The 22,133-nt window shown below is 47.7% G+C and overlaps 1 protein-coding gene across 3 annotated transcripts in view; it reads right to left on the bottom strand.

Annotated features, from left to right (window-relative positions):
• Positions 1–22,133, bottom strand: part of Srrm4 (serine/arginine repetitive matrix 4) — a 159,915-nt gene that overhangs the window by 19,481 nt on the left and 118,301 nt on the right. For 2 of the 3 annotated variants that reach the window (XR_005491668.2, NM_001346306.1), the window contains exons 3-8: positions 21,350–21,436; positions 19,388–19,459; positions 16,802–16,828; positions 15,291–15,341; positions 12,129–12,221; positions 8,802–8,958 (exon numbers count right to left, since the gene is read on the bottom strand). Coding sequence is in view for 2 of the 3 variants with exons in the window: in NM_001346306.1 (NP_001333235.1) it covers positions 8,802–8,958; positions 12,129–12,221; positions 15,291–15,341; positions 16,802–16,828; positions 19,388–19,459; positions 21,350–21,436 (487 nt within the window). In the remaining variant the exon portion in view is untranslated. The remainder of the gene's footprint in view (positions 1–8,801; positions 8,959–12,128; positions 12,222–15,290; positions 15,342–16,801; positions 16,829–19,387; positions 19,460–21,349; positions 21,437–22,133) is intronic. The other variant, XM_039089708.2, reaches the window with a different exon arrangement.

Raw genomic sequence — 22,133 nt, 5'->3', positions numbered from 1 at the left:
TTTGAAAGGTCAGCCAAGCCTGGAAACTTGTACACAAACAGTTGCTGGCTTCCATTTTTGGCTAAGTCCCTCGGGCTAAGGGAAAATTTAAAGTCATCTCTTTGAGCCACACAAGTCAGAAACCGTGTATCCTGGTCTCCGGACGTAAAGCAGGCCAGTTCGCGTCACTATTGAGGGCTCAGCGAATGGAGGTTTAGTGGGGTCTCGCGTCTCATTTGCTTCATATGACATTGACTGCATCGTCAAATGCCCCCATTTGGCATCCCCCCCACACACACATATTTGTCCTATTAGAGGACACACTGGCGAGGAGAAAGGGGTCATCTGAAGACATTTCTATGGTTCACAGGGACACTGTTCTGTTTTATGCCTATAGGTCTTGGTAGACTGTACTATTTCAGGTAGGAGGAATACGTTAATAAACCTGTCATTGGAGACATCTGTGCCCTTTAAGACCCTCCCCTCCCCCACCAGCCCCAGACTCCATCTTTTCAGAGTGTTCAGTTCACTCTAGAGGAGGGCTGGAGTCGCAGTGGGAGCAGTGAAAGGCAAGGCTAGCACTGGGGTGGGAGGGGGTGGAGCTGGGAGACTGCACGTTGTCATGAGTGGCAATGGAGGTGTCGGTCTTCTGGCCTTTGTCCTCTCATCTCTGAACATCCCCATAACTAGATATCCCGCCACGGCACGCACGATACAAGCACTCCCTGCTCAACATTATCACGGCTGGATGGCTCCTCGTTTGGCATTGTTGACACACGGTTGAGTTGACCGCCCCCTTAAAACCCATCTTTGATGAGCTCTTCATCCGGTAGGGATGTTTATGTGCACAGTGACTCTCTGATCATGCATAGCTGGCTAAACAATGGCTCGCATCTCTCACAGATTCATGCTATCCAGGAATAATGGCCATCTAGTGTTCTCTTCTTTGGGATGCTCTCACCTCGTCCTCCACCTCAACCTTAATTCTTCCTGTTCTGTCTTCATACAAGCTGATCTGTGGCAAATTGCAGAAATAAAGCAAAACCAATAACCAAACAACCAAACAACCAACCAAAAAAAACCCAAAAACCCTTGAGCCCAAGAGTTGGTCAATTACCAAGTAAGACAGTCTTATCTAACCCGGAACCCCAGCAACTGAGGGAAGAATTTGAGAGCTAATGGTTTGTTTTGAGAGATGATGAAAGAAAAACTTGTAGAGAAGAGGGAAAGGGAACCAGATGAGCAGGGGCTTGTAAAAGGTATACTGTCAATACACAGTGGGCAGTAGAGCCCAATGCCAAGGAGGACTTTGGGAATTTGGGTGGAATATATATCACAGACAACATTAACCCAAGAGAGGGTGGGCTAAGGACTTATGGGATACTCATGGGAAAGACTGTCCTTAAGGGACACTAATCCCTTTCTGTGTTCAGACTGCCACACAGGCAGGCAAAGTGGGCCTTGGCAACCAGAGGATACCATTTGGAAGCTGCGAGTCAGCTGTGTGCCCTGAATTAGGAGAATGGGGGGGGGAGGGCACAGTGTAAAAAGTGTTTTGCTTCAATATATCAAGTTGGTCATGGAGACCGGGCAAGCCAACTTGCACTGTGACAAGCTAGGCTTTCTTTAGCCTATTTAGCGTGTTTGAAAATGAATGTGAATGGTCTTCCATTGTATCCTGAGCAGAAGGGGTTCACACGACAACCCCTCTTCTGGTTTTTTAAGATTTATTTATTTATTATTAAATATGAGTACACTGTAGCTGTCTGCAGACGCACCAGAAGAGGACGTCAGATCCCATTACAGATGGTTGTGAGCCACCATGTGGTTGCTGGGAATTGAACTCAGGACCTCTGGAAGAGCAGTCAGTGCTCTTAACCACTAAGCCATCTCTCCAGCCCCCTACTTCTGGTTTTTATTGGGCAATTAGATCTGGGCCTATATTCTCCCGAAATGCTCAGCTTCAGAGCAATGGAAGCATTGTTTTGGGCCCTTAGGGTCCTCACTATTCACATATAGTGGCGGTGGGGCCCTTGAGATATTTGAGATCTTCTGCTCTAAAAGTCCCAAGGCCTCGGAAGAAAGATGGACAAGCACACTTGCTCTGTCTCCTTTTGGAGCTAGGAAATGTAATGTGTATCTTTCCTATCTCAACCCTTTAAATCCTTGTTGGACTGTTGCCAATCAAAGGGACCAGGAGACAGAGGCACCAAAGCCACAATCAGACTCCACTGTGACTCTGGGTCATACGAGGTAACCCCAGCTACTCACTTATCGTTACTATTCGTGCATATGTACATGCTGCTAGAACGTAGAGGTCAACATTGGGAGTCTTCCTCAATCACTTCCCACCTTAGTTTGGAGGCAGGGTCTCTCACTAGAGCATCAGTTCAGTTCCACTGACTGACTAGGAAGCCCCAGGGATTCTCTTGTGGCTACTTCCTCAGGACTGGGGTCACAGGAAGGCACTGTAGCACCCAGCTTTTCACGCGGGTACTGGGTATCAAACCTGCGACTTCACGCCTGTGTGGCAGGCACTTTACCAACTGAGCCATCTCCACAGTCTATACTCATTAACATCATTTGGGGTAACTGCTTTTAGTGAATTTGCGGCTGCTGCAGGGAGAGGCTGACAAATATCTCTCCTTTATCCTTCCATCAGTCCCGAAGACATAAACCCTCAAAATTCTTTTCTTCCTTTCAGCTTAGGAGTCACAAGTGGGCTTCATCTCCATGCTTCTTAACACACTCAATGTTAACACTTGGGGGTTTTCTAATAATTAATTAAATCCCCTCACTGGGGAGCTCCAGCTCCCCAGAGTTTCTCTGGGAATACCTCAGCCCTCCAGGGGAGCCGGCACGGTTATTTATTGTTTTTGTTTCGAATCATTATTTAATCAAGAATGGAGAGGGGGGAAAGGCAACCTCTCACTTACACTTCAAAATTTAATTTCGGCTGAATTCCGAAATCAAGAGGCAGCTCGGTCTAATAGGTTACAAAAATACAATCAAGAAGAGAATTTCAATTAAACTGAACAAGTCCCATTTACGGGGCTTCAAATGGCCCCATGGAGAGCGTCAGCTATAAATTTCTTCTTGCTACTCTGCCATACGGGGAGCCGGGAAATCTCACATGCCACAAGGCAGAGCATGCAGCTAGAGGGTCCTGTTCGTTCCTTAAGAAACCAATCCCTTTGTTTCTCTAAGACAGCGGGGCCATCTTCCTGGGTGACATTCCTCTTTCTTTGACACTAATTAGGAAGACAGCAAAAGAATGGACTCGGTGACCTGATGAGGCTCATCTGGGAAGCAGGGGAGGAGAGGAGGAGGAGGGTTGGTGGGAAGAGATTGATTTTCGGAGGATGGAGAGAAGACAGAGTTCTTAGGACTGAGGTACCTCTAGGCCATGCAGTGCATCTGACACTGGGCAGGGGGAGGTAGCTGGCCTCCTTGCCCCTTCTCTGTCAGGAGGACTCTGAAAGGAATGACCCACTCCCAGCTCCCCCTTTTTCAGAAGCCTCACCCAAAGTCTCCCTGTCTACCGGCTTCCCAAATCCTCCATATAAACTTTGCTGGATATCCCTCCCAACCCCCAACTCCCAGCCCAGGTTGGAAGGAAAAAAGTAAGCTCAATAAGTGAATTTTGCATCCAGGTAAATTTCATTCAGTCTAAAGATGCATTTTATCTTATTCTCCAAGGTAATGTATTTCTCTCTGCCTCTTCTGCTGGCAAAATGTCTCTTGGCTGATAAGAAGAAGAAAAAAGAAAATGGGTGCTTCTTTCCTTACGCAGAAAAGACTGTGCTGTGTCACTTCACAACCCAGAGTCCCCCAGTGTCACCTCCCTGTTCTGGACTGTGTCTCCTCTCCAATGCAGTGAAGAACTTGGGTGCTAAGGTTTCCCTTTCTACAGAGCGAAGGGCACGTTTCTATCCACTCTCTCCCTAAAGGTTGCTGTCAGGGGCACTGGTGGATTCTGAGGTCATTGCTGGGTTTATTAGGAATGAGTCATTAAAAAGCTTCTGTGGTAATAAATCATGTTAGCGGTCACCATGTGTGTGATGTCAGATTCTAAGCGTTGACATGAGTTTTCATATAACAGATGCCTGGCGAGTGGTAGGGCTGCATAGTTGTTTTTGTTTTGTCATTGCTATTTATATATTTGTGTACATGCTCATGCTCATGTGTGTGGAGGCCAGAAGTCAACATCAGGTATTTTCCTTAATCATCAATCTCCACCTTATTAGTTAATTGATTAATTTTATTTTTGAGACGGAGTCTCTCAATGAGCCTGGAGGTCAGCAGGTTAGCTAGACTGTCTGGCAAGAGGCCCCAGTGACCCTATCGTCTCTTCCTCCTCCACCTGCTCTGGGGTCATAGGTACACACCATTGTGCTTGGCTTTTAGGAAGGTGCCGGGGATCCAAACCTAGGTTTGGGGTACCCGATGGAGCTGCCTCTCCTGACCTTAATGCATATTTTCCTAAGTGAATAGATACCTTGACTCACAGCATCATCATACCAGCCATGTAACTAGGTTAAGATAATTATCCCAAGGTATAGGTGATGATATTCACATGGGTAAGCACACAGCTCTCCCGCTCAGGCTCCCTGGCTTCAAATCTGAGTCTCCACCACGAGGAGCTGCCTCTTGTCACTCTGGGCCACAGCATCCTCATTCTATAGAGCACGTGCTGTGCCTGCTCTAAAGAAAACATGGGGCAGTGACTCGTGTCAGCCATCACAGACACTATTTGGTCTTCCTCACTTTACAATGCACCTGAAATGGTCTTGGGCAGACTTCACACTTTCCCTCCATCTGCTGGCATCTGTGTAGCATGTGGCCCACAAATGGCCTTTGGCCCTGATTACAGTACAAGGAGGAGGGAAGGGGTGGCTTGACCTTCTCCTTGGTTCTGATTCAATCCTCTTTCTAGATCCCCTCCACAGTTATGAGAGGCTTGATGGAGAATGTCCCCACAACAGAAATAGAAAGGTCTCTGCTAAGCCCCTGGGGCCACCAGCACCACCAATGACCTGTCTACCCTCTGCTGACATCAGTATAGCATTTGGTCTCTGCTGTCTCTCTTCCCTCCCAGTTGTGTTACCTTCCTAGGACATTCTGTTCCCAGAGCCTCACTTTCTCCATCTGCCAAATGGGGATGATAATGGTACACACCTTTAAGGAATGGGGGAGGGGTAATTATGCAAATTATGTGGGGTGCCTACCACTTAACGATATTCCATTTCCTTCTCTATGTGAGTCATTTAAAATCGATGAGTCCCACCCATCCTTCAGTGCCCAGCTCAAATATCATCTTATCATAAATCCCTCTCAGGCATCAAGACAGAAGTGTAGCACCTCCACGACATAGTGTGCTTGCTCCCACCACTGCTGAGCGTGATACTCTGAACAGTCACTAACTGCTTGAGTGGTTAAGTATACCCCATTAGAAGGCAGACTTGACACCGAAAGGGATTAGCTATTCTATTGTAGTGTCAGGGGAGTGTAGAGAAAGTGTCAGGGGAAGGATAATTGGCTGGCTGGGGATGGGATGAGGCCGCAAAAATAAGCTATTTACCAATCCGTGTGCAATCATTTGACTGTTTTAACAAGCACAGGAAGGAATGGTGGCTACAGCCATGATCTTGCTCTAATTAAACTGACTGCTGGGTCTCTGAGATGCTCAGTGACGAAGCAAGAGAGCCACTGGTCACCTTTAACCAACCAGGGTCCAGTTCGGAGTCAGGGCCTTCATTTGCACAGGCATATATGCAAGGAATTTCCTTCAATGCTCCTGCTCTTGGCTCTAGGCATGAAACATTGGGGCTGGGGCAAAAGAGGCTCTCAGAGCTTATAGAACTTCAGTTTTCCTTCTCACTGGCTAAATCCTGTTCATAGTTTTCTGAGCTTTCATTCTTTATCTGCACTAATCCTGATGCATTTTCCTGTCAGTCAACCTTCTGCCTCATCTCAGCGTCCATCCTTTGTCATGCTTGTCCCTTTCCTCTTGTCACCTCATCTGTGTTTTCTCTTATCAGGTACAGACTTTCTTTCTTGTTCATCAGATGTCCAGAGCAAAAACTGAGCCTAACCCTTTATAGATCCTCAGTAAACATGGAGACTTGAGGAAATGGTTGCTGGGTGACTCCTTGCAAATGGCCCTGCTGTTCTATCTAATGGAGAAAGATCTTGGGGCTAGAACTCTTGAGAAACCTGTGATGTACTTGGAATCTTCTCGCATTTCTGCCTTTGTAATGGAGAAAACAAAAGGGCCAAGCACAGAGGTAATGTGGAATCAGAATTTGGAGTATATTTAATGCTTTCAGGAGCCAGACAACCTCAAATGGGGTGAGTGCAGCCATCTTGGAGCTAACCAGTATTTATGATGGAAAGGTAATCCTGTAGGAATCAGGATCATGACTCTTGTTCCAGTTTACCCATTGGCTTACTCAAAAAAGTTACTTGGAAGTATACTTTTGTTATTACTGTGACCTCTGCTATTGCCTCTACCTCCCTTGCGGCTGTGCCCATGATGTTGTTGGCAGCACCAACAAGCATTGTATAGCATTTGCCTCTAACCAATTGCCTTCTAAAATGTTTATGTACAGCTAGTCACGATGACCCCATGACAAGCTTATGAACTAGGTCTCACTAGTTGTCTTGTTTTTCAGAATTTGAGGAAACAGAGACACAGAGAGGTAATGTGACTACCTCAAGGTTCCACAGCAGGAATCTAGAATGTTATCCAAGTTTTGTTCCTAAACCAAGCACTGGGCTAAATGATTGCCTTTTGAAGAAGACACGGTATATATGTGTGGACATGTGTGTGTGTATGTGTGTGTGTGTATGTGTGTGTGTGTGTGTGTGTGTGTGTGTGTGCGTGTGTGTTCGCACAATCATAATGCCCGGTTTTGTTTTTTAATAACCCCACCTTGCCAAAGCCATCATTACTCTCTTAAGTTTCTCCATTTTTGTCCTTCATAACCAAGTTGTTGGAAAAGTGATGAGCTCTTAAGGCCTCTTCCTTGCATGTGAAAATGAAACTTTAAGTTCTTCTGACAGAGGTTGAACTCCTGGGGAATAAGAAGGCTCCTGGGCTACATGGAGGCACTGGGGCACATTGAAGAATCTGGGGTTCCTGAAGCAGCCACCAAGAGCCTGTGTTCTAGAAAAGAACTGTCAAGTGCCAGTCTGGTAACATCACTGGTAAGTGAGAAAAGATAGATGCAGTTTTAGGCAGCATCTTCACACATATAAGCTTCTTAGGAAACCATTTCAGATAGGTGAGAAAATATGTTAGGTTTTGCCACTGGTACATTGTAGCTAAGGTCATTTGGGGCTACTAGGTAAACTACCATAGGCACGAGTACCTGGGAGACTCAGGAGTCATAGCATACTTGGAAAAATTGCTCTGTCTCTCATTGCTCATCATTCAAGTTTACTTATAATTTTTCTATAAGTGAAATAATCACACCCATTTCCCTGCTGAGAAATCTAAGGCTTGTGGTGGGTTAGTTGATTAGTAAAGACTCAAAACTTGGCCCCTGTAGTCTTTGCAGCACATGAGATTTAGGGCATTTAGAGATGAGAGAATGCTAGTGCATGTGTGTGGGGCGGGGGCCTTGACACTTGCATGTTCTCAGTAATCACAGACATCTTGAAAGGAGGTACTTAGGCAGAGTACTGACATCCATACAGAAGATTAAATAAAATTAGACCCAGTAACACAAGGTACTTTGATGTGAAGAAGTTTCCCAGAATGCACTGCAAATACCTATTGTATCCACTAGGCCATGGTGTTGCTTATTATCAACTCCTAAGATTGACCTTTCCACAAGCAATCCTGAACTCCTCCTTGATTCTACCTCACCCTTTTTAAGGGGAGCAACTCCTTGTACATCCACGTTCTCATAGATCTGGAAGACAGACACCTTCAGGGCTGTTGGTTACAATCTTGTGCTGGCTCTCAACCTGTGTGTTTCTATGTCCCATTAGAGTCCACCAAAGGCCTTCTCACATGCTTCTCACCGAATAGTTCTAACCACCTCAAGTAGAATCAGTTTATCCAGTGAGAAAACTGAGGTGATACAGCTCACCCAAATCCACATAGCTAGGGTGAAGCCGGGTCTTAAATTCAGATCCATCCTACACCAAAGAGTTTGCAGTCACACCAATTACTTCTTGTTGACCTGAGGGATGAGGGTTTTATGCTTTTATTCATTGCTGGCTCACTAAGTTGGATTCAGCATTGTCTCACTCTGTGGCCTTGTTCTTAACCTCTCTAAATTTTGACATTTCTGCCCCAACTGTGGGAGGGATGAGTGATAGCAGCTTAACTCTCAACACCTGAGGTTCTGTGTGTGAACCCACAAGGAGATGCAGGTCAAGTGCTGCGAGCTCACGCTACCAGGAAAAATCAGATTCCAGCTGTCAATCGATAGCTGCCAGCCAGCTGGCATGAGAAATATAGACTGTAAATAAAAGCCATAGTGTCTTTCCAATATCAAAGGCCCCTTTCTCCTGCTTGACCCTAAGAAACCTGTGTGCATCTTACACATGTCACCCAGAGGCCAGTATCTGTATTTCAACACCCACCCTGTAATACAAATCTAGGTATATTAGTTTTCCTTCCTTTGCCTCCCGAGTTCCCAAGCCAAGTGCTACCGAAGGCTGGCGAATGACCATTTGGTGAGCCAATAACGAGATCTGGAGCCAGTGGGGAATTTTACCCGAAACTGAATTAAAAGTATCACACACTGCCCTGAACTTGGACCTCCACCTCCCACAGGAGCCATGGCAAGGCTGTGCGCAATACTTACTACACCCCTGGCTGACAGGAAGCCGAGCCTCTGGAGGGGCTGGCTGGGCAGGTGGCTGGACCGGGCCTCTGGGCTGACCTTGCAGTGGTTCTTGGAGCAGCGTCGGGAATGTGTTCGGCGGGATTTCCGCCCTTCCTCAGGAGACCGACCTCGGTGCCTGGGTATCAAGAAAAAGATACCTGAGGGTGTTTTGACGTGAGCATAGTGGAAAGATGGTTGGGCAATCAACATGTCATCTGAGAGTGTCAGAGTTATTTTTCTGCATGATTTTGTCCCTGGATATGTCTGTGTATGTAAGAATGCCTGTGTGCTGGGCTGTGTGTATGCACATTCATCTTCCCTTCATTACTCACCCACTCATCTACCTAATCATCCATACAGCCACCCACTGACCCACCACCCATCCATCTACCATCCATCCACCTATCCTTCATCTATCTATCATCCATCCATCATCCATCGATCAATCTGTCCATCCACCCATCCATCCACCCATCCATCCACCCATCCATCCATCCATCTATCATCCATCCACCCATCCATCCATTATCCATCCATCAACCTGTCCATCCACCCATTCATCCATCATCCATCCATCCATCATCCATCTATCAACCTATCCATCCACCTATCTACCCATCCATCATCCACCCATCCATCCACCCATCCATCATCTATCCACCCATCCATCCACCCATCCATCCATCATCTATCCACCCATCCATCCACCCATCCATCCATCATCTATCCACCCATCCATTCACCCATCCATCCACCCATCCACCCATCCATCATTCATCTATCCATTCCTCAATCTACTTACCATTCCATTTGTCTATCCCTCCATACACTTGCCCACCAATCACCCATCCATCATCTATCTCTTCCAATGATTCATCCATATACCTATCATTCATCATCCATCATCTAGTCATTTATCTGTTTATTTCACTATTCATTAATTTACCATCCATCCATCCATCCCCTTCCTGTATATTCAGTAATTCTCTTGTTTGTTCATTTTACAAATATTTATGGGTATAGCTGTGAAGACAAAGAGGTCCCTTGTTTGATCTGGTTTAATGTCCCACATATGCTTTTGATTCTGTATGTTTGGACCTGACTATGTTTCCATGCATACCGTGCATCTTTGTGTATGTGACTTGACCATTTGTGAAATGGAACTATTCTATTGAGCATCACCCACAATATTGAGGGAAATGTGCTCGATAAAAATGACAGAGACACCTGTGTAAGCAAGATCTACTTGTCTTGCTTGCTGTGGAGACCAGAGGTGCATCTGACCCCTTAAAACATCCACAAGAGGACTCTCTGAATTACAGTTGTAAATACAAAACCACACCATATGAATTTATAGTCACCTGAAAACCCCTCACATTACTCTCTGCATCCTGAAGACACAGATGGGATGGGTGCTACTTTCTTGTTTTACAGCCAAGGGAGCTAAATTTCAGAGGTGAGGTCACAGGGGCTAAAAGTCTCCAAAACTGGGCAGGATTTTTCACCTGTAAAGCACTGTCTTCTCTGATTCTTGTTCTGGACTATCTCTCTGCTTGGAATCTTCCAGACCATTCTCCTGAGTATACGACCCTCACAACCAGCTCTTGGCTTGCTCTCCGGCCTTCTGAAGGTCATTCAGCAGAAGAGGCGTTAGGAGGCTCAGATGAACACAAGATAGCAGGAGACACAGGGCTGTGTGGTGCCAGCCATTTCTCTGACAGACAACCTTCTGGGACCCTGCATAATTCTCTGAGAGCTGGTTGACCCAAGGGAAGAGGCAGAGGCTCTGTTCAGTCACACAAAGCTGGGCCCCTGACTGTAACAGGTGTCGTTGTGACTTGTCATAGAGCATTGGGGTGAGTGGCAGGCAGTACAGGGGAGAGCAAAGTGACAGAGGCATTGCTTCTGGTTGGATGCTGTCAGGGTGAGGCATTGAGATAGCCTAGAACAAGAGGTGACTAGACAGAGGCTAAGTCTGATCACTGAGGAAGCAGCCTCCACTTGTGCTAGCTAGAATCAATGCGCCTGGGAGTGTATTTATTAAAAATAAGTTCCCAATACTTGGACCACGCATGTCACAGGGTCTTGTCTGTGTCATGGTCAATCGGAGTACCATGTGGCTTCAGCTGGTGGTCCCATTTGTAGCTGGGACCCAGCAGAAACACAGAGGTCTGCTTAGGAGGGGACATGCTAGGGCCTCGGTGGCAGCGTCTCTCACACGTGCTCTGTTCTCATATTGTCCAGGAAATTTTGCAGTCTCTCTACCTGGCTGGGGTGACAGGAGAGTGAGACTCTAGCACTTGGAATTTTTTAAAAAAATAATTCTGAGGTGACCACAAAGTGCAGACAATATAGAAAGTCATGTTACAGTCACAGTATCACGGGGCACCACAGAGAAAGGGCTTGAAATTAGCCCAGAGCCTGGCAGAAAGATGAGCATTTCTCTTCCTCCCCTCTTCTATCTCACCTTCTCTTCCTCATCCTCCCTGTACCCCCTTCTCTTTTCTGTCCAGCCACCCTGCTTCCACTGGTAGGTAAGCCCTACCAGAGATGTTACTATCCCCAGGTATTACGGATGAGCCCTCAAAAAAAGAGAAAAGCCCCCTATGTTAGGCGCTGGCTTTGATCACCCTGCTACACACCAACAGTTCCAGACGTTCCCATCCACAAAACCTCTCTCTTTTCCTCACCACAAGAGCACTGCACTCCCACCATTCTCAAACCAGGACGGGTGGCACGTCAGCACAGATGTCTCTATAGAAATCAGAGTCAGGACAAAACTGACTTGGAAGGGTGTGGGAACCTGGCACTTGGTATTGTGTGTCCTTTCCTAGGTGGCTCAGCTTCTCTGTTCTGAGCCCTAGCTGTATCACTCAGCTAGTAAGTAGTGAGTTCTTTAGATCCCATTGCCTTGGTTTTTTTCATTTCACAATGACCTCAAGGGACTGTAGCAAGGGCCCTGTGAGTCAGCCTCACTATAGGCACTTAGCAAGACTGTGTTGGGGGGAGGGGGCTACTATTGTGCCCTTTCTGCTTGTTGTTGCTTATTGGAAGCAGGAGCATCCCTGGCCTGAGAGTGAGATGGCTGATTTAGGGATTAAGATTAGGGTTAAGGTTAGGGTTAGGGTTAGGGTTAGGGTTAGGGTTAGGGTTAGGGCTTAGGGCTTAGGGCTAGGGCTAGGGCTAGGTTTAGTTTAGGGTTAGGTTTTAGGTTAGGGTTAGCGTTAGGAGCTACTCAATGTAGGACAGAAGCTGCATCAAGCATCCTCAGGGCTGGTGGATAAGGATCAGGGACAAAGAGGTTACCTGCTCTCGCAGCTGGGGGAGCGCAGTTCTGAGCTCTGGGACCTTGAGGGGCATCGGTGATGTCTATGTCGGTGAGACTTCCGGCTTCGAGATCTTGGGGTGGGAAAGGGAGGGGGGGAGAGAGAGAGAGAGAGAGAGAGAGAGAGAGAGAGAGAGAGAGAGAAAATTTCCATCTTGTAATACACAATCCCTCAGTCACTTTGTACTCCTTCATGCCACCTGCCACTCACCCCAATGCTCTATGTCAAGTTCAAAGTGATGCCTGTTACAGTCCGGGTGGGGGAGGGGACAGAGGTTAGGGTGGTGGGGGTGTCTCTGCCCAACTGCACTGAGAACAGGGGGACAGAAAGGGGGCTTTTTGGAGAATGTGGATGATGATTAAAAGGGAACTTGTCCTTGTGCTAGAAGCTGTCCTGGTCCCAGGCAGGAGGTCATTCTTAAGTCTCCCCTGCCTCTTCTCAGGGTCTGGATCTGCATCCCCCCCCCCCATTCTAAAGGCTAGCCAGGTTCTAGCAAAATACTGATCTGTGGCCTGGGCTATAGCAAGAGGGTCTGTTGAGCTTCCAGCCTTCTGCCTGCCTGATGGCCCCTCAGATGTTTCAAGCACATGGAGAAACAAGTGTAGACTCTTAAATGTAAAATATCCCCATCTTCCAGAGATGTTCCTTTAAAACAAAAAGACAACCTTCCATGCACACAAAACACTTCTGCAAGGTGTGTTGGGTCTTTCAAGTTGCCAGCTTGTGACCTTCGATCCAGCAGGTGAACTCCAGGCCCTTAGCATGGAGTCAGGAGCCCATCAACACAGGCTGCCACCATTGGCATCCACAGTTACCACCCCACCAGCAGGCTCGCCATGGCTTACTTCAACCACTCTCAAGGATGGGTCCCTGGGAGTCTGCCTGAGGATGAACAAGGAAATCAGGTGTGGTAGCTCACACCTGAATCTCAGTACTTGGAAAGCTGAGAGCTGAGGCAGGGGGATCACCATGAGTTAGAGGCTGCCTAGAACTATACAGTTCAAGGTTTGCCTGTGCTACGTAGTAAGACCCTCTCTACAAAACAATTATAACAGCCCAAAATGAAGGGCACGTGCTATGTTGGTGGCTTAGGAATCTGCTTGTTTATCTCAGCAAAGGCACTGGATGCTTCAGCTACAACTATCAGGCCACATCATTTCCCTGCTTAAAAACCTGCCTTTATGCTCGCTCTATCCAGACTCTGGTCTTGAACCCCTAACTCCTGCAAAAGCTGGTCCTGCCTGGCTCTCCATCTGGCTTAGCCATTTAACACGCTCTGCTAGATTCAAGCAACAATGGCTGTGTAACTCGGCTAGTTTTCTGGCTCAAGAGACCTTTGGGAGGAAGATGGCAACCACCTCAGGTCACCTGTATGCAAAGTATACGTCAGGCTCAGGCAGTATGAACAACACCCCCCCTTTTTCTTTTTACAATGGATGAACGTGACCCCTCTCTCTAGCCCCATGCTCTGTGAAGAAACTGATTCCAGAGAGTTGAAACTATGTTTCTAGCATGCAGCCTACCATTCCAGTCTGCAAGAGTTGAAACTATGATTCTAGCATGGACCCTAGGATCTCCTGCGGGAAGCTACCCTCACCATCAAGCCCCATTTCTCCCGCAGTGACCTCACCTTGTCCCAAGCTTTCATTCCTCACTACTCTCCCATGCCATCCCCCAGGGGCCACTGCTATGTGCCAGGGCCTCCCTAAGGTAAGTGGGAAAAAAGGAAGCCAACTCTTGGTCAGCTTGGTAAGAACAACCCATTGCTTCCTGGAAGGCCCTGGGATTCTTACTCTCTGGTTTGCCTCGTGTGCTTTGTCCAGCTTTTTGATGATGAACCACTATCCAATACTGGAGATCCTCTAGCTTATCACTGGAGAGGGTGACAACCTCAATGCCACCATTATTCCTCCCAGTGTTCTTGAGGTTGTCCAGCCCAGGGTTCCTGGGACCTGAGAACATGTGGTATGTGCCAAGAGTGATGATCCCAGGGCCAAACACTACAGTTAAAACACACTCGGGTCACCGGCTCCAGTGACTGTTCTTCATCCTCATAGTGGGATGATACTAGGACCTATTTCAGGGGATGGTGGGGGGAGTCATGCATTTAATGTTTCTCTTGATGGCTTCATTTTAACGAATTGGCCAATGGGGAGGTTCTTCCCTGGTCTTACTGGAGTCTCTCCTCTTTCCTTCTGGAGCATGGTCCATGTTTCTGTGGTACTGACTGAAATGTCCTCCTCTGTGATGACCTTGAATGAAGAGAGCCTTTGAGGCAGCCACACTGAGTGCGCCCTCTCTCTGTGCCCTGCCTCCTCTCCTCCCTCCTCAGAAGCTGGTCTCCTTTCATTCTGTCCTTTTTGATCCTCTCTTTAGATGCTTCTTGGCGGGAGATAAAATATTAGTTGATTGGAAAACACATTGCACTAACGTTTACAGGGTGTAACCAAATTTACTTTTAATTTGATGGGGAGCGGAACTCCACAGGCATCGCTGGCTGATTTGAATTTCAACTGCCAGCTATAAACGGTGAAGCAGCTGGGCCTGGGACTCGGGACTCACGGGGAGCATTGTACTGTAAGCCAGAGTATGTAAGCCAGCAGTCAGAGTATAGGTGTAGATGTAGATGCTCACACGCACATCATGCTTACACACACAGGCACACAGATGCATTCATGTGCGCACAGCTAGATCCCATGCACATATGCACCGTGTTACATGCACTGTGCATACCAGGTGCACAGAAGTTTGCATGGCGTAAAAATGTATAGACATTTGTTAATGATGTGTAAACTATGTTTATACAGGCTACATACATGGCACACACACCTGTTACATATAATGATCAGCACTCCAGACATAAGCACATACACTGTGCATCCCAAGCACACAAGCACACACACACACACAGGCCCACATATCCTATGCAGTCTGTCTATCCATGCATGCCCCAATCATTACTTTCAAGTGAACATAAAGCCCTCTCCCTCTTCTTCCTCTGTTTCTTCCTTCCTCCCTCTCAGCCACCATCTCTTCCTTCCCTGTCCCTGTTTATCATGTGGCAAGCAGTCCAGCTGAGGAGAGAACAGGCCTCCACTTCCTCAAACTGCACAGTGTGCTTCTAGGGTGCCTGGGTACTCACTGTTTTTTGTGCCTCTTCTCTTCCCGTCTTTTGCTTTTAGGGCTGCAGGAACTAAATGAGAAACAGCCAGTCAGTTGAAAGATAAAAAACAAACCAGAGCGCCAAGCACAGTTCAAGATTAAACACAGGCAGGTTGTTCAAATGCCAGCATCTTTACAAAAGTGAGTTAGGCCAGGGTTCCTGGCTCATGCCCCTGTGCTGAGAACAGAGTGCCAGAGGACGCCGAGTTCACTGTGGTAGGTTAATCACAGGGACGGTCATGAGGGTCACAGCAGCAGCACCTGACAAGCCTTAGTACACATCAGGCTTCGTGCCAAACACTCGGTGGTGAGCCATCTCACTCTATTGTTCCCACCACCTATAGGTGGAGGCATGGTTTGCAATAGCCCATTTAGAGGTGTGGAATTTAAACCTCTGATGGCCTGAGACACTTGGACAGGATCACACAGCCGAGCTGGGATGAGGCCCAGACGGTGGTCTCCTGCAACTGCTGGTTAATCAGGTTACGAGGGGATAGAATGCCACAGAGGTAGACAAAGGCAGATGGGGTTCGGTAGATTATGAAACACTCCATCCTTGAATGCTCAAGTACCAGAGGCCCCAGGGTGTGGACAAAATGAGACAAGCCAGGGTCCCAGTGATAAACCAGCAGAACCCTGAGAAAGTGAGTCTGCTGAGCTCAGGCCAGACTGCCTTCCCATGTTCACCAGACCCCACTACTGTCTGCTGAGGTCCTGGAAGGGGGATGTGTGCATTAATTTCAGCTAGTGGTACTGCACCAAATTCGAGTCCCCGCCTCTGCTGCTCACATGACATCAGACAAGTGACTTGATCACTTGCCTCAACTACAGAAGGAGGAAGCTACACAGGCTGTGTGGCTGACTGGTTAGTACTTACTGGCAACCAGGGACGTTGTTAATAACTGTTTACTCATTCATTAACACATGGGGGCTTTGCTGTCTCCAAACTACTTTGGATGTGGCTATTGTTACTGAAGAAGCCACTGTTGCCTGTATACCTCTGCCTGACAGATTTGGCTTTGAATTTTGGCTGTGGTCCTGGCCTCTTTGGTCTTAGTCTCAGTTTCTCCATCTGCCAAATGGGAACTATAAGAGTGCCCACGGCTCAAGGTTGAGATGGGTCGTGGGAGGAGCTAAATGCAGGGCCCATTCTGTGTTAGTCTCTGTAGGTGACAGCCTCATGTGGCTACTGACATGTCCCTCTCTTCCTTGTCCAAATGTAAGGAAGTTATGATGGATAATGAGGCTTGTGTCCAATGTCTTGACTTCCAATGTCTGGGTAGCACTTGGTACATACAGAACCCCGTGGAAGTTCCAAGCTGGCTATAAATGGCCTGGAAGATCAACATGGGCTCTCATTGCGAAGGGAACTGAGGCCCATGAAGCCAGATGGGAACACAGGGATAGAAGCTGGGAGCCCACCCCAGCAGCTGCCCAGAGCCCACAGGAGTAGAAGGCTGAGCACACAACCAGAAGCAGCAAGACTCTTACCTGTGTCTCCTTTTCTTGGAGAAAGACCTGGTTCAAGGGAAAGAGAGGAGGAGGAGAGACAGAAGGAAGGGGGAGGGAGGATGGCGGAGTGGCAGGAGGAAAGAATAAACACAGGTGAGTGGGTATCTCTTCTGGGATGACGCTTTAGTGCTAGGGGGTCTGTGGGACTTAGTACTCCTCACCACTAAACCCCCCTCCCACCAGATTTTGAAGGACATGAAGCCCCCCTGGGAAACGCTGCCTTACATACTGAGCCTTCTGATCAATGCTCATAAAAATTGCCAGCCAGCTACTCCAGGATGAGGTTGGACCAGGAGGGCATGGGAAAGTGTGGAGCACTCCCTAGTCCTCCCATCTGTCCCTTAATTGTAGATTTCCCCCTCTTCCTCATTCTAGTCTTCCTCCCCCTGCTCCTCTCCCTCTCCTCCTCCACTTCCCCCTCTCCCTCCCCCATCCCTCCTCCTGCTCCTCCTCCCCCTCCTCCTGCTGTGCATCCGTATAACCTCATTCTGTTTATTCTGTGGCAACTATGGAGGGCAGTGAGTTTCAAAACTCATTGTCTGGTCACCTGTGTGTTTCTCCCTCCCCCACACTCCTCTTCTACTGCCCTTCCCATGGCAGTTTGCAGCAGGTTCTAAGTCCAGCGGTTCATCCTCAGTGGGGTGCAGATCTCTTTAGTCACCACTGACCCAGTGGCCGAAAAACGATCTGAGATAGGCAGCTGAATTTTGCTCACTCTTTTGTTGTCTGGGGCTCAGAATCTTGAGTGTAAATCGAGGTGAAAGTGAAGTGTTTACAAAGGTCTCACACTCTGCTATTAAGGGAAGGGAAGGCTCTACAACGTGTCTCCTATGCTTGCTACCACCTCCAAAATCATCAACTGTCATTAACTAAACATTTTATGTACACAGACTCAGAGGAGATGGCTGGGGAGAGGGGCACCCAAAAGGGGACTTTAGGGTAAGCTTCAGAGTCTTCATTCTCATTTCTCCCCACTCTTCTCTCTCTCTCCAGAGCCTCACTAAATTGACCAGGCTGGCCTTGAACTTGTGACCTTCTTGCCTAGGCCTCATAAGTGGTTGGATTATAGGCCTTGAGTGAGAAGCCACCTGGCTTTCAGGATCCAGGTGTGGGAAAGTCCCCAACACTGGCACCAGCTGCTCAGTACAGGTGGGAGACAAGCCTTTGTCTGCCTATGCTCATGGGCATGTCCTTGCCTTGGCATCAGGCTCTGTGGTGGGAATGACTTATGACTCTAAATTAACCACATGCCACCAATCACCCACGATCTCAGCTTAGCTGGAGACTATGGATGGATGGGTGGTGGATGTAGCGAGTTTGAGAACATTCCAGCAACACAGGGTGAGATGTGGCCAAACCCCTGGACTGAGAAAACTCTTACTTGGTGCCATTTTGAAGACAAGGAAAACCCAAATGACCTCTGATAACTGCACACAACTAGACCATATAGGGGCATCGGAAGAGGTGGGTAAACTAGAATAAGTCACAAGCCGTTATTTCCCTAAAATCAACAGCCAACTGCAAAGGCTCAGACCGTGTGTGGAGTAGAGCAGGGTGACTGCCCGCCCCATGGACACAAAGTTCCTCTGAGGAGGCTGGTGGCAGCCCACTGGAAGTGGCTTCATGAATGTGTCTTGCTTTGCAGAAAGAAAAGCATCTTGGAAGTTTTGTATTGCACTATTTCTCAGTTATAACATGTTGGCTTGGCCCATTGACTTTACTGGCTCCCAGTGTTTCTTCTTTGTAAATATACATGTGCATTTGACTCTGTGTGTGTGTGTGTGTGTGTGTGTGTGTGTTTGCGCGCGCACGCATGTGCAGTCGAGTGTATTTAAGCATGTGTGTGCATGCACATGTGTGTGTATATGTGTGGATGTGCACGTGCGTGGGTGCAATTGAGTGTGTTTAAGTATGTGTGTGCATACACACGTGTGTATATGTGTGTATGAGCACACGTGTGCATGCAATCGAGTGTGTTTAAGCGTGTATGTGCATGCACATGTGTGTGTATATGTGTGTGTGAGCACACATGTGCATGCACATCTGTGTATAATGAACAGCAAGACTGAGAGTCCAAATCTCATGATCACCCCTGGTCCCCACCCAAGGTGGCGATCCCTGGATGTCTTGTTCTTCAACATGACCCTACCTTTAAGACACACCTGGAGACTTTCCCTGGGGCTTTGAAATAAGGACCAAGATATTATTGTCTGCTTCTGGCTTGGCCTGTGATGTGGCAGAAATGGGACAGACACACCGCCCACCCCCAAGGACTTCCCGGGTTCCCTCAGTCCTCCATTCCTTCACCCCAGCCTCTTTCTAGGCCTGGCCAGTCCCCAAACCCTGCTGAGTTCTGACCAGCTCCACTTTCCTGTCCTAGCTAGCTTTAACCGATCCCTGCTTCTCCTCCTCCTCGCGACTCACACTGAAGACAGAGATAAAACACAGATGAAGTGAGGACGCAGCAGAGATGGCGGCCGGAGGTTCTTCCAGTGACCTTTGGGCCCCTGACCCCTGCCACTCCTGGGGCATCCCTGTCTGTGGAGGAGGAAGGACAGACAGTACCTGTGTCGCTTATGTTTCTTGGAGCTTTTCTTCTTCTTCTTCTTGACTGGAGAGGGGCTGTACGATGGGGACCTGCGGGGAGGGAGACAGGCTGCCATGGGTCCTTTCTTCATAATACCTCAGCTTTTGGGGGGCACCATATACAGGGCCAATGCCCATACTGATAGTAGCTTGGGCTTGTGTCGGATATTATGTGTCGTGCACTTAAGTAGACATAATTGTTATTCTCCCTTTTCAGACTAAAGCGAGATTCAGAGAGGTAAAGTGACCTGCCCAAAGACACACAGCCCGGATAGGGATGGTCTGAGATTCGAACAGACTTCTCTCTGTTCCCGAGGTTTGCTCCTTATAACAGCATCAGCCCATGGCTAGCTACCTAGTTAAATCTGTAACACTTCTCGGCCTCATCTGCAGCTTTCCTCGAAAACTCTGCCTCTTCCATAATCTGCACTCTGCTCTCTGCTATCTCCTGGGTGAGCCTGTGCCCCTGACGTCATAGCATGGATGAAGCCACCACGGGGCACCTGGGAAACAGTTACCCTTCCTGGGGCCACGGTGCTGACTCAGCCTGACTTACAGGCTCAGGTCCCTGGCTTGTCTCTAGCGGGTTAGCAAGAAGCTGAAGCTCAGGGCCAACCTTGTGCGAGCCTCTCTAAGAGGGTAGATGTAGGAAGCAGGCTGCCTGGCAGATAGTCGGGAGTGGTGAGGACTGAGGAGAGCAAGCAGCGGCCTCTCAGATGGGCCTTGGATTTCTGTGTGAGAGTGCAGCCCCAACTTCCCACAGCACTCGTCTTTCCTACTTCTATTCCAGAAGTCCACGTTTTTGTATAAAATACCTCAAATTTCAAAGAGCTAAATTTATTTCCTTAAAAAATAATAATAAAAGTAAAAACAATAAGCCCCGGCGGGCTTAACAAAAAGATCAGCAAAGAGAAGTGGTTGAGGAACAGTTCAGCACCTCGGGAAGAGCATCTGGAGAAATAATTGGGGAGCCCCAGGCAGGCCCTGCTTCCTTCTCTACGTTCTGCACACTTCTAAAATCAGGAAGCTCGTTTCACTCCGAATCCATCCCCTACCTGACAATGGCCAGGACATCGGGTGTCACCGCACTCCCCCTGAGCCCCATCTGGTTCCATTCCTAACCTGTTGAGGGAGAAACCCCTGCAAACCCGAGCCCAGGCCCGAGCAGTCCAGCGTTGCTCTCTGCTGCCCCCTGCAGGCGTCTACAAACACCGCCTGGGAGATTTGGTGTGATCCCTGCTCCCCTGAAGCCAGAATTCTACCCAGAATTCTGCAAGTCGATGAGGGAATCGAAAATATTAAAAACAAACAAACAAAAAACGTATTAAAAGATTCGTGGTAGTCATAGGAAGTGCTAGCTATCATCCCATCCTGTCTTTATCTTTCTCATCTCTGAAATGGGCATAATGTTTCCTTTATGGAGCGAGGGCAGGAGTGAAAGGAAGGTCGTACCAAGGTGCTTGGCACAAGCCCCTGCACTCCATACTTTTCAGCTACTCCAGTTCAACGTCCGCGGTGATAACGGCTTGTTATTAATTAGTCATACATGAATGCTAAACACCGTGTCAGCTGCCTCCACATTTTCCTCTTTTGTGATACAGAGTCTCACTTTGTAGCTCAGGCTGACTTAGAATGCACCGCGGCTGGCTTCAACTCATAGCAATCCTCCTACCCCAGACTCCCAAGTGCTACTATTACAGACACGAGCCCACCATACCCAGAGACGTTTCTCTTCATGTTCTCACAAATCCCAAGAGGTTGGCATAATTACTATCATTTTAAGAAGAAGGTGGGGGGAAAGAAAGAGAATTGAGGTCTAGGGTCATACAGGCAGCTAAGAGACAAAGAAGGGATTTGAACCCAAGATAGAGTCACAGTCAGACTTATTCCTTTTCTGTCTCTTCGCCTGTCTGAGGTTTCATCTCTCTTCAGAATCCTCACCTCCTCCTCTTTTTCCTGGTCGATTTCTTCTTTTTCTTTTTCCCCCTGGAGGAAGGTGGTGGTGTCGGGTCTCTGTCTTGAGAGGCACTGTGGAAAAGGAAAAACCAAGCATGAGAGGGTCCATTGGCTCCTGGGTTGTCACAGTCAAAGAAAGGGAAATGAACCAGCTCCTTTGTGACATCTAATTGTCACCTCATGGCTGATTTGGTCACACCTCGGATTAAAAGTCTCAAAGACTTAATGCACGCCTAATGAGACAGGCACCATAGTTACCCAAACACCAATTGATTATTTAAAACAAGGTTTATAGAGGTTAACTGCCCCTTAATAGATTTATTATTGAATTTGCAAATGGATCACCTCGGTAAATAAATCACTTTAAAAATAATGAGTTGGCAGTCCAGCCCCACTCCTTTCCCAGGCTGCCCCATCTACACTTTCCTGCTGTAAATTTCAGGAGGCAGAAGCTGTGTTAAGTAGAAGCCGATTATTAAAAGTGTATTTGCTCGGGTCTAATGTAACAAGATGCATATCTTACATCGCTTCACAGAACCTCAAAAACCCCCCGCTCTTCAGGAATAATTATTTCCCATTCAATTAAATTCAAACGCACAGGCTGCAGTTAAATGAAGTCAAGTTATCTCCTTTTATAATTGGGGCAGGCTCCCGGGATTTAAAAAGAGAGAGAGAGAGAGAGAGGGAACACTATCCTATAGCGAAGAAAGATTGTTTGAAACTGCTTGAGAACAGAAGTATTAGAGCTCAGTTCACCTTTCTTGGGGCA

The sequence above is a fragment of the Rattus norvegicus genome, chromosome 12 (assembly GCF_036323735.1).
Source record: "Rattus norvegicus strain BN/NHsdMcwi chromosome 12, GRCr8, whole genome shotgun sequence".
In the NCBI taxonomy this organism is placed as follows: Eukaryota; Metazoa; Chordata; class Mammalia; order Rodentia; family Muridae; genus Rattus; species Rattus norvegicus.
This window is presented reverse-complemented; position numbering and strand designations above follow the sequence as displayed.